At 42.0% G+C, this 12,603-nt stretch overlaps 1 protein-coding gene across 2 annotated transcripts in view; it reads right to left on the bottom strand.

Annotated features, from left to right (window-relative positions):
* The window catches only part of DNAAF9 (dynein axonemal assembly factor 9), a 168,695-nt gene that overhangs the window by 39,406 nt on the left and 116,686 nt on the right, over nt 1–12,603 (bottom strand). For both annotated transcript variants that reach the window (XM_069072485.1, XM_069072494.1), the window contains exons 25-27: nt 12,316–12,433; nt 9,574–9,662; nt 7,882–8,040 (exon numbers count right to left, since the gene is read on the bottom strand). In XM_069072485.1, coding sequence (XP_068928586.1) covers nt 7,882–8,040; nt 9,574–9,662; nt 12,316–12,433 — 366 coding nt within the window. The remainder of the gene's footprint in view (nt 1–7,881; nt 8,041–9,573; nt 9,663–12,315; nt 12,434–12,603) is intronic.

Below are 12,603 nucleotides of genomic sequence, written 5' to 3' on the forward strand. Positions count from 1 at the left end.
TCCTCCACTCCCCCACACTGAGAGTACATGTCCTCCTTCCGACTTCCTTAGAATCCCTAGCTTACTTCAAAGCTCGGCCCATGTGCCACTTCTCACAGGAAGCCTTTCCTGATCTGTTTCATTATTAGTGATTTACTCCTCAACAAGAATGCAAGTAACTTAGGTGTTTAGGTGTTATATTCCCCACCACTCACACACACAGAATTTAAGCTTCTTCAGGACAAACACTATTTCTCATTTTGTTTTTATATTCTCAGCACCAAAGCACATTATTTTGCATATCACAGGTACTTAATAAATATGATTTGAATTATAGTGGCTTGCAAGAGATCACAAAGACTGTGTTTTTCTCACAACCACCATGGATTGCAAATAGTACAAGTGATGAATAAATTGAAACTTCCAGCTAAGACGGTTGCCTGAACGGGAGGCAAACTATCTGTTCCCCACATACTGACTTCAGCAAAACCCTGAAGTTGGCAGCAGACCAAATAATGATCAAGAAATCCAATCATGAATTATGGTGAGTTCTGCCATGTCATCACTGCATAAAAAGTAAATCAAAAGTTTTGAGGGTAGTAGGAAAAGGGCCAGCAGCAAAGCCAGTGTCAGCATACCCTGTGTGACCAAAGACAGGCCAGATATACATGTAGCTTATAAGGCTCAGTGCCCACAGGCAGCAGGAGTGGAGAGGTCCCCAGAGAAAGTCCTAGGGTTAGAAAACCCTCAAATAGGGACCTTAGAAGCCTCAAAGAGTGTAAGGGGGCAGTGACTAGTATAGTGCAGTCTCAGTGAAGGCTGGAAGAAATGATTTTTAGAGCCTCTTTCACCTCTGATATTAATATGAGTCTGTAGTTCAATGTTATCTGTCTTAGTTGTTCCATGGAACTCTGGAACTTCTCCTAGAGAAAAGTTGTAATGAAAAAAGAAGCACACATAGCAAAGCTACAGTTGGCCACGTAAGCTGAAGAGTGTATATTTTTACCAGGAAAAAAAAAAATCTGAAAGTGATCCAAATTGGCCATGTGTCTGAAAAGTTGGATTCTTACAGATTTAGAACCTAGATAACCCAGCAGTGTTGGTTGGTCTGTCTTGTCAGAGGCATGTAAAACAATCCATTTATATTTTTAGAATTTTTTTCCACTATAGATATTTTTGTAAGAATTTCTATTGTTGACAATTGGATAACACTGAGAAATCTGAAGAGACAAGAAAGTGAAAGCTCTGTTGAAAAAAAAAATCAAGAGCCCAACTGAACACCAAGTCAAAAATACAAAAGAAATTTAAGTATGAAAATGGCTATACCTCCAGTTCATGCTCACTCCCAGTGAGCCTCATGAACAATGTGTTATGCTACCAAATTTTAAGGAATAGTTCCATAGTTTTGCCAAAATACCAAAGGAATTTACAAATAAAACATTCCTTTAGCTCTTCAGAGGAGACATGATTGATTCAGTGTATTTCCTTCAACAGCATAGATAGCAACCTAGTAGATGGTTTCATGACTATTGGTAGCCAATTAGCATCTCTACAATTAGCGAGGCTGGTCTTTGGTTTAAATCCATTGTCAAGTCCATAGTCAAAAAAGGCCCATACTTTGTAGCTTGGTGTAGGACCTGTCAGAACTAATGCTCCCCTAGCACACATGGCATTATAACAACCCAGGTTGCCTCCATCCATGCCTTTAAGCAAAAGGATGTTGCTAAAGAGACATTTAAAGATTTTGATGGAAGACAAGCAAAATATAATGAACTGGAAATAAGATACTCCCATTTCTGTTTATGTAAGAGGAAAATAAAAATTTTTATAAAGGATTTCTGAGGTGAATATTCCAAATTTAAAAAAAAATGGCTTTTGGTACTGTTAAGAGTTAACATCTAAGACTTCTTATTTAAAAGTACCTTAGTTTTGCTTATAAAGTAAATGTATTACTTGGGCTACCTACCTGATGGGATTATTTTTAGGAAACTGCTTTACAAACTGTAAAGTGCTATAGAAATGCTGAGTTATCATCACCATTATAATCACTATCAAAAGGTATGTGCTGAAAAAGTACTAGACTAGTAATCAGAAGGTCTGAGTTTGAGTGGGGGAACTCTGCCTCTCATGGTGTGGCCTTAAATAAGAAACTTATTTAACTTTCTCTGCAGTTCAGTCTCCTTTCCTGTATAATGAATTATAATATCTACACTACCTCCAGTTTTATTGTGAAAAACTCACTCTGTAATTATTTTTTTTATTATTTTAATTTTTTGCTTTTTGGAGGGGGGAGGGCAGGGCAATTGGGGTTAAGTGACTTGCGCAAGGTCACATGGCTAGTAAGTGTTAAGTGTCTGCGGCTGGATTTAAACTCAGGTCCTCCTGACTCCAGGGCCAGTGCTCAATTCACTGCACCACCTAGCTGCCCCTGAAGGACTGTAATTCTTAAAGTAATACAGAAATTGGGAGCTAGAATTAAAATTTTGAGTTCCCCCACCTTATGCTTCTATTATCTAAGCTCAAGAGCCTCAATCCCTTTAGCATTTTTTTCTAGAACCTATTTATGGCTATTCTCTGGATCCATTCCAGTTTCTCACCATTCATTCTGACACACAAGATGTACATACTAGACACATATTCTAATTATATTCTAACCAATGATGAACAAGTAGAAAAGTTTCTTTCTGACCATCACATCACTCTTTTTTTTTTTTTTAAAGTGATCGGGGTTAAGTAACTTGCTCAAGGTTACACGGCCAGTTATTTCTGGGTGTGGTGCTAAGTATCTGAGCCTGGATTTGATCCAGGTCATCCCAACACTGGAGCCGGTGCTCTTACTCTCTGTGCTACCTGGCCACCCCCACATCACTCTTATATTATCTCCTTCTCATGCAAAGCCACTGTGAGGAAAGAATTTTGTAAGCCCTTTAAGCACCATAGAACAAGGATAGTAAGAGATCTGATCACAGGACTATGTGACCTACATTTGTAGACAGTAGAACACTATGCCTTGTTTTTCTGCCAGTGTCCCCATCTAGGATCTCACAGGGTTTTTTTGGGGGGGTTTGAAGTGTGCTACTGTATTCTCATACATTTTATCCAGTTTATAAGACTTATTCAAGGCCTTCCTTGTTTTTAGGTTGGAGGATTAACTATTCTACTCCAAAAGCAGGGACTCCACCTAACCATGGACATCTCTCAGGCTACTCTACAGTAGGAAGAGAAGGGGAGCCCAAAAGACCCTGCGGGGGGGGGACACTTGCAATCAGCTGTTCTCCTTATATTTAAAGCTAGAATACTTTGTCCCTAAAATTTCTCTAAGGCCCAAGCACAAGTTGTGAGTCATAACAAGTAACATGAGGGATTAGATTTAGAAGGGACATTAAACAGTCATTCAGTCTAACACCCTTTTATAGATAAACTTAAGCCATGGAGAAGTCAGGTGATGTGCCCAGGATTATATAGGTGGGTCTTCCTGTATCCAAGTCTCAATCCATTATTCTACTGGTCTCTGAATGAATGTGATTCCCCAATACTCCGGTGAGGCAAACCCACTGCTAGTTTGGGCTTTCCTTTTACAGCTTTGTCCAAAGGAGTTGGTTAGCCTGTCATTGACCAACTTCAGCTCTCCTAAAGGAGGAAAACAATTCAAAGCCTTCACTCCCCACTCTTCAGAAAATGCTGAGGGCTTTAAGGAGTAGTGTTATGGTTTCCTCACTTCTGCAAAATGATCATGGACAGACCGAATGGACAACAGTGCATATACTCCCTGACACACAATGCAAAATTCTGCTCAGTCATGGGTCACCAAGGGACGCAGACGTTAGAACTTCAATGCATTCCACTCTTGGAAAAAGGGGCTCACACTCTACTCATCCTCTTTTCGAGATCATTTAGTTGGATAGTAAGAAGACTCTGACCTCAAACTTCCCACACCTTTCTTTCAAATTCTCATCCCCTAGATGAATCACTACTTTTAAATCTTAGGCCTAGGAGGTTGGCCTCATTCCCTCTCATATTAAAAAAAAAAAAAAACCTTTGGAGAAAAAAGATAAAGTTTGGTATGTGAGACACTGATTCTCATTTCCTAAAGCAGAATTAGACAATAAGCCGCTCAAATGAAAGTCTTTCAAGCCAGCCTCCAAGGGCTTTTCAGTCATTTCAACACAATAGCTTTTCCCTTAGAGAGGAATGGGCGGGAACCCCGTCAGACTGCCCTAAATTTTCAAAACATTTTCAACATAGCATTAACCTTTACTCATTCAAAAGGAAAAAAAAAATAAGTGCAAAACAAGCTTTAATCTTCCAGGCTAGCAGCCCAAGCCAGCCTAGCCAAACCCAGTGGAGCCAAGTTCTTCCTAGACAGCCTTTTATCCAAGCACCCCCAGTAATCCTGGGACCTTCAGCTAGCTCTTCTGGTCTAACACAATGGGTAGACAGAGTGATAAAGCATGAGGTCCAGGACAAAGCACTGGGGATACAAATAAAGAAGGGGCCTCCCTGTCCCCGCCCAGGGAAGCTTCATTAGATAAAACTGCCAGATGTGGACTCCCTTTAATCACTTAGTACACTTGGATGAAGTGCTGACACAGATCCAGGCAGGGCACTGAGCCCTGGGGATACAGAAGAAGCTCACAATCTCACGGGGCCAATGCTTGCCATGGAAACTCAGCCATTACCTAGCTCACCTACCCTATGCATCTAAACCCCACTCTATTCAGAATGCCCTCCTCCATCATCTCCCCTGATAGCACTGGGTTTTTCCTCCAGCCATAACTCAGGAGCCATGCTCTTCCAAGAAACTTGCCCTAATCCTCACAGGTTGCAGGCACTTTCTCTCTCACATTTTCCTGGAGCACTCTGTTCAGGTCTCTCCTTTGCTCAGATGTCCATTACCATATTGACTGTGTCAGTGTTCTACTCTGCTTAGACTGCCTGGTCTCTGCGAGCAGGGATTATGATTTTACAGCTCTCTCTACACATAACAGACACATAAGACATGTTAGTTGAATTTAGATTCTTTTAGTATGCTAGTAAAATCTGGAGTTCTTCTTTATCTGCCTCTGTCTTAAGATCACCTTCATCAAACAGCTGTGGAATAGCCTTTTTTTCTCCAAAGTAAGGATACATCCCAAGAATCTGTCTCCTAAAGTCTATCACTTTGTCTTTGTATTTTCAGTTAAATCTAAGATTTAATCAGGTCAAGGGTTTTTGTTCATTCAACTTTAAAGACAACAACCAGTCAGTCAACAATTTTAATAGACGTCAAAGCCTCAGGACCTTCAATGCCAACTGCCAATATTGGTGAAGTCAAATGGAACCTGCTAGTCCCTGGAAACAAAGAAAACCTTGCTTTGTGCTCAGAAGGATCAGGCAAACTGTCCAAAGACAAAAGCCATCTGTAGAGAGTGAAACTCTAACCCTCAGCTCATACCAGGGAGGATGGATCAAAGATGCAGCAAGGAAACTGTCAGGGCTCAATATCTGAGCCTCAAGGGCACAGGCCTGGCCAGCAATAACACTGCCCTAGAGATAAAATATTTAGTGCAAGCTGTGGATTCCCATAGAGTCACTATGGGTCAGTTCAGGTGCTACAGCAACTCAATCTGAGGGTCCTGCCTTGCTAAGACAGGAGCAAGGTCTTTGTATGAAAGACCAGTCTTCACTTCAGTCACATGGAAGACGCCACTCTTGCCAAAACTCCCAGTTGTGAAACTGCTACCCTTGCTGTGAACTGGAGAATCAACAATTCAATCGAATAAACATTTATTACATTCCTACCATGGACAAAGCACCAGTCACAAAGTGGGAAAAAGCCCTTGCCTCCAATGAACGTATATTCTCAGGATTGGGGGGCGTACAAGGAAACACAGCATAGTACCAAGAAAATTGGGTAGGAAAGCACGAACGACAGGGGGATCCAGGAAGGTATAATGGCTAGAAGTTCATCAGCGTGGCTGGAGCCTGGAGCTCCTGAAATAAAGAACTATGAAACAAGGCTGGAAAAGTGGATGCTGCACTAAGCAGATTGACATTTACGTTAAAGGTAAGGGGGAGTGACGCAGTCACACCTGGGCCTTAAGAAGGCTATGATTTTGGCAGTTGTGTGGAGACTGCTGTGGGGAGATAGTGGAGGCAGGAACATCAGAAGTCTGAATCCAAAACCAAACAATTCCCCTTCTACTGAGGAAGGTGCGGCATATTGCAAAGTTCTTTGTCTTGCTCCTAGCCCCAGACCCCAGCACCACTCCTTACTCACTGGCTGGAATTCATTAACAGCTAAAAACAAATGGACAAGGATGAAGTAAGCCACTTAAAGGCTCAGACCACTCATCTACCCCAATAGTAGCAAATATTAGATAAAAAGCCAAGTCAAAGAAGACTCATGGCAGCTCAGCAGAACTGTACCTTGGGGAAGAGAAGTGACTGCCTGGGATAGTGGGTCTCATCTCCTTCCTCCCTCTCTTGAACATTAGCCCTCCTTGTTTAAGAAGCCTACCAGAGTCAGGGCACAAAAGGCAGGGCCTTTCCTCAGAAACAATAAGCCGATTTGAGGTGTGACTGATTGTGAACACTATCACTGCCCCTGGCTTCAGTGAGGGACACTGAGGCCTGATGAGAATCTTATGAGAATCCCCACCACACATTCCTGACCAGTGGTTATCCAGTTCCTCCTTGTGGACATCCAAGGAGTAGGAGTTTCCTACCTACAGCAACTACTCAACTCCACTTTGGGAGAGATGTCTGTAACTGTTAAGAAAATTTTGGTCTTTCTGCAACTTAAAAAAAAAAAGGTTTTAAAAATTATAAACTTAATAATGAAAGCTTTGCAAAGCACTTCACGGGTACCTCATCTGACACCACAATCTCATGAAGTAGGGTTATTATCCTCATTTGACAGATGAGGAAACACCTTAGTAAATTCTGGGGCAAATTGAACTCGGATCTTCCTGACTCCACGTCTAGTGTTCTACACCACCTAGCTGATTCAGCTATCACATAGGCATAAAACAGGTGTCAAAATTCTATGTCAAATCCCTAGCCTTGAAAAAGATATAGATATATAAATTAACAAACCATAAACAATCAAAGAAAATGCTTTTGGTCTGGGTCTTCTAACCCAAGAACTCTAACCCAGAACTTCTGATTTAAGTTCTACCACTTTTGATGCCATTTTAATTTCTTCTTTCACTCTCTTTAAAAGAAAAAAAGGATATCGTCAGCATGTGAGCCCTGAATATGTGGTTTTCTTTTTGCTGGTTTCACTAGGTATCACCTTATATAGGGCTTTCCATGTTTGTTTGCTTTCTTCTTTATACAACTTTTTAAAAACAGTACCATAATGCCTCATTATACTAATATATAATTATTTTATATATGTAATGTTATATATTATATATAATATGTAGTACTAATATATAATTATTCATCTGCCCTCCAACTGTTGCATATAAGGGTGGTTTCTAATTCTTAGCATTTACAAATAGAGCATCTGTGAATATTTTGGTACAAATCATCCTTTTCCCTCTTTTCATGATTTTTTGAGCAAGAGTTCTAAAATGAGAATGAATAAGCTCAAGGTATGATTGTCGCTATGACCCTAGTTCCTCTAACCAATCCTCAGAGGGCATGGACTCTAGCCTCTTTACATCCTGAACTCCTTCCTTCCTTGGGACGCACTGCAGCTGGTCGAGATCCTTCCAAAGGCCAGGTAGCCAGAATGGAACAGGAAGTCCTAGCTCAGGTATAAGTAGGGCATGGAAGAGTTCTTTCTAGATTCTCTCTCTCTGCAGCCCAACACTGGCAGAGCTCTGGTGGCTGACCAGTCAGCCCCACAACTCACACACTCCCAGATCTTTGTCCCAGGAACTGCTGTCTAGTCACATTTTCTCAGGAGCTTACCCTTGTAACACCACCAACAATCTGGTCTTTTTCCGGGTATACACTGATTGTCTGGCACTTCGGTTCTGCTGGGCCTCCAGGGCACTGGTCAGGTATCTCTGGAAGTGGGCTGCACTGAAACATTCAGAGGTGTCCATAGTTTGCCTATATACCATCCACCTGGAAACAACACAGACTCACTCAGACATAGGGTGATTTTTTTCCCCAATTGCTGTTTAGATGACTTCTATCAATTGTTGTGGTTATACTGAGAACTGCTTGAAGAAAAGCAACTATTCTTTGTGACCGTATGGAGCAGAGCTGAAAAGTCAGAAGAAGGGACTGTACAAGGCCATGTTCTGCCAGCTCTGGGAAGGAAGGAAGCAGGGAAGGATGGTCTAAAATCCCAGAGTCCATCTGCAACCTGCTCTTTTTTTTTTTGCAGGGCTCTATAATGTTAATCATGCTCAGACCCCAAAGCCCTCCCCTTTCTATGCTCTCATTTTTGTGACCAAAATTTTTTGTTTGGTCTACATGAATACTCCCCCTTCACAACTGATCCCAAACCATAAGTACATTTTTAAAAGAGTTTGCGAGCAACTTAGGCAAAGAAGGAAAAATATGAAAATGAGCTTGTGGAGAGAGAGAAATACTGATTTGTTGAGTCCAGAGAATTTTATCCTCAAATTTTCCTTTATCTGATTTTACAAAAGGCTTGTACAAGTTAAGATTATTTAAAACACAGTTCTGCTCAAATTAACATGTACTAAGGTAAAAAGCAGGGAGACTGAAAAAAACCTGGGATAGATTGTGAGCTCTGTGAGGGCAAGGATTGTCTTTTGCCTTCTCTGTATTCTCAGCGCTCAGCACAATGCCTTCGAAGAGAGCCAGACCTTAATTTATGTTTACTGACTGACTGACTAACTGGAGAGGAACGGAATCCCAAGGCTGGTTAGACAGGCTGCTATTCAGTCAGTCTGTCAGTACTTCACAGGAGCAGGTTTCCCCAGCACTTCCCAAGGACCGCCCCTTACAGGGTTTCCAGACAAATCTACTCCTCCTCTTACTTCTCCACTGCTTCCTTCCTTTCTTCCTTCCTCTGTGACAAAGCCTGGACACAGTAGACATCAAAGCCCAGCTAAGCATCTCAGTCAGCAGAACTTAAACACATTTTTTTTTCCAATTAACTAACATTTACTTTTTCTCTCCCACCCCCCACTAAAAACTAAACCAAACACTTGTCACAGATATGCATCGTCAAGCAAAATAAATTCCCACATTGACCAAGTCCAAAAATGTCTGTCTCAGTTTTCATCCTGAGTGCATTTAGGGTTAAGCACTCAGAAAGGCTTTCTAAAGAGCATTTCTTGCCAAACAGACAGATGGTCTGTGTGAGATACAGGAAAAACTCCAACAGGTGGCTTGTACACTGGGCTCTAGGAATCCTTTGGTACACAGCCCTTGTATCAGTGTGGATTCATACACCTGAGCATCAGACTACAAAGATCCCTTGGTCCACTATTTCCCCAAGTTTCCATAATGGTCACTCCCCCTTATTTACCTCTTCAACAAGACCATAGTCGACAAAGACCTTCCAAATGCTCATGCTTGCATGGGGGCATGGCCAAGTACATAGCGAAGGTGCCCTTTCATCAGACTGAGACATGCTAAATCCTTTTTACTCAAAGCAAAGACAAGGTCAGCCAAACCAACCTTCCATACTCCTTGTGCAGAGTGACCAAGAAAGCACTTAAATCACTGGCATGACAGCCTGGCAGACCGGTGACAATGTTGATAATCACCTAGGGGAAGGAAAAGACATTCAACAAATAAGCAAGAACTCTGTGAAAACACAGTGCCAGGGCAGAGACCAAGGTTAAATCGAATGGGTGTGGGAAGCACTCGGCAAACCTTAGAAAGCAGCTTGGTGCTACAGAGGATGGAGCTCAGGACTTGGGAGTCCCAAAGACCTGAGCTGAAATCCTGTCTCAGGCAGTTACTTGTTGTATGACCCTGGGAAGACCATCTAATCTCTTTCAGTTTTGGTTTCCTCCTTTGTCAAATAGGCTTAATAGTACTTACTTTAAAGATCTGTTGGGAGGACCAAGTAAACTATAATCTGTGTTAATTACTCTGCAAACTTTAAAGTACTATATAATTGTTAGCTACTGCTATTGTTGTTACTAATAAAATGAACTTCTGTTATTATTACCTAAGACATAATCATTAACCTTATGAAATTTATACTTTCTTAGGGGCACAAATTGTAAATATAATTATAATAATTTTTTATGGCAAGTATATTGCAAAGCTGCCCCAAAAAAGAGCTACATAAGGTCCAAGATGGAAGGTCATTACAGATTCAGAGCATAAAGGAAGGAGGAGGCAGCATTTGAGCTGAGATCTAAAGGACAGGTAGTGAGTGATTAATCAAGTGAAGATGGAAGAAAGATTCTCAGGAATACAGAACATTGGGAGCAAAGGTATGGAGGTAAGAGAACCCAAGAGGATTCAAGGGAGCAGAGATTAGGCCTAGATCACTTGAACACAGAATGCATAAATGAGAGTAACCTAACATACAAGGATAGAAACAGAAGGTGACAATCAGAAGGCTGAAGACCTTAAAGATTGGATAGGAAGCCAGACCAAAAGAAAATTTGAAATTTACTTGGGAGGCAATTAGGGAGCCACTAAAATTTCTGAGCCTAGGAATGGCTAAATTATTTGGTGGTGGTATGAAGAATGGAGGTGGGAAGAGCACTTAGAAAGGCTGACTGGTAATGAGATCTGTACTGTGAGGGAACTGAGAAAAGGATAGGGATGGCCATCAGAAAGGTTACAGGAATATATGGAGAGTGAAAGACCTGATGACTGGCTAAGAAAAGGTAACAGAGAAGAAATCAACAATAACACCAGCCTTAGAGATATGAGAAAGCAGGATGACTGGCAGTACCATAGACAGAACCAGTGAAACTTGGAGGAGAAAGAGAACATGCTTGGTTTTGGCATGATGGATGTGAAGGGCTAAGGTAAAGATATCCCACAGCAACTAGAGACCTATGGATCTAGGGCCCAGGAGATAGGCCAGGGATATAAACAGCAATTTGGAAATTAGCTGCATAGAGGTGGTTGCTGAAACCACAAAGAGACAATGAGATGGGTGTGGCTGGAATGATGCCCCTCCTGCCCTTCCCCAGCCCCTGAGAATCCTCTGCTTTCTTCAAGGTTCAATTCAGGGACCAACTTCACTGTGAAGCTTCTCCTGACTCCTCGGATTACTGTTTTCTCAGATTACTTTATATTTTCCTTGATATATGTATGTATGCATATATTTCTTGACAGTAGGGACTGGTGTGGCTTTGTCTGTGTCCCCAGACCAGTAGGGGCTTAATAAACTGGAATTTTAATAAACTGAATTCACTGGAAGAGGAAGGGAAGTCACATATATTTTTCTTTCCTTAATCATTCAAAACAAATGACATGGGTTATTGCAAAGCACAGAAACCCAGCCCAGCCCTGCTCCCAACCCACATGCTAACACCAAGCTTTAAGAGGCCCAACCGCCAGGACCAATGTCAGCCCAAGGGAAGGAGAGGCAGTCCCTTCCTCCTACTCCCTCCCCACCACAATCTTCAGGTCACCTGATGGTTATCTAGTACGGCAGAATACAATGTAATTCAATAAACATTGATTAGGAACCTATGAAATGCAAAGTACTGTATCAGGTGTTGGAGATACACAGACAAAAATGAGAAATGGTCCCTGACCTTGAAGAGTTTCTACCCTGGGTCCTGCTGTGCTACTGCACCAAAATCAACCCCTTCATGGGATGACCTAATGTCTTCCTTAGCCCTCTCTTCAGACTCCCACTAGCAAAAGTGACCTGTCCCATTTCCCATTTTTCCAAAGCTCCGGTCTCAAGTAGCTGTTAGTTTCCAGTTTTTCTTGAAAAAGGTTCAATAAAAACGGACACTAAGGTGTTAGGCAGCTGCTAGGGAGTGAAGTCCACTGGAAAGTACAAGGAGGGAATGTAGGAGGACCCTTGGGAAGAGGGTTTTACTTGTTTGGTCTTGGCCATCCTGGAGTATTTATGGTTTATGTGGTAAAGCAAGGCAGGCTCCGGTTAGCCCTCAACAAACTAGCCATCACTCTGGAGAAGGGCTGATGGAGGGCCGAGGCCTTACGTAAGGGTTATATAATGGAAAGAGGTCCTACTGTTGCCTAAGCTTCCTTAGGATCAGCTACAAGTGCTAACAGAGACTTCTGTACACATTGTCCAAAGCAGGTTTCAGATGTACAATTACATCAGGCTCGAAGGGGGTGTCAGCTTATGAAGGAAATCTTCTGGACTTTGTTAAACCCCAAAGAGCCAAGGACAGGATCTGCATTAGTTGCCCTGGCCCTGGTCCTGGCCTCTCCCTTCAGATTCTTGGCTTATTGAGTTAGCTCAACTACCTTTTCATTTTCCACTTTCTGAGCAGGCCTGATTTCACCTTGTTGCAGGAGGACAGGAAAATGGGACCTCATTACTGGCTCCTGGCTGACACTGCAGATGGCAAAATGCTGGAGAAACCTGGAAAAACAAAAGCTAATGTTATCACCTTCCAATCTCCAACACAACCTGAATGTGTCCATTCAAGCAGGAAACTCTAGACCTGACTGCTGTAAAATAAACTTTGGGGCACTTTCCTCTCAAGAATCAAACTGCCCCCAGTGTGATACAACTGCCTTGGCCAGAGATGG

Source organism: Petaurus breviceps, unplaced genomic scaffold (assembly GCF_028583685.1).
Source record: "Petaurus breviceps papuanus isolate PSGF00001 unplaced genomic scaffold, PetGlider_PUasm1.0 140, whole genome shotgun sequence".
Classification (NCBI taxonomy): Eukaryota; Metazoa; Chordata; class Mammalia; order Diprotodontia; family Petauridae; genus Petaurus; species Petaurus breviceps.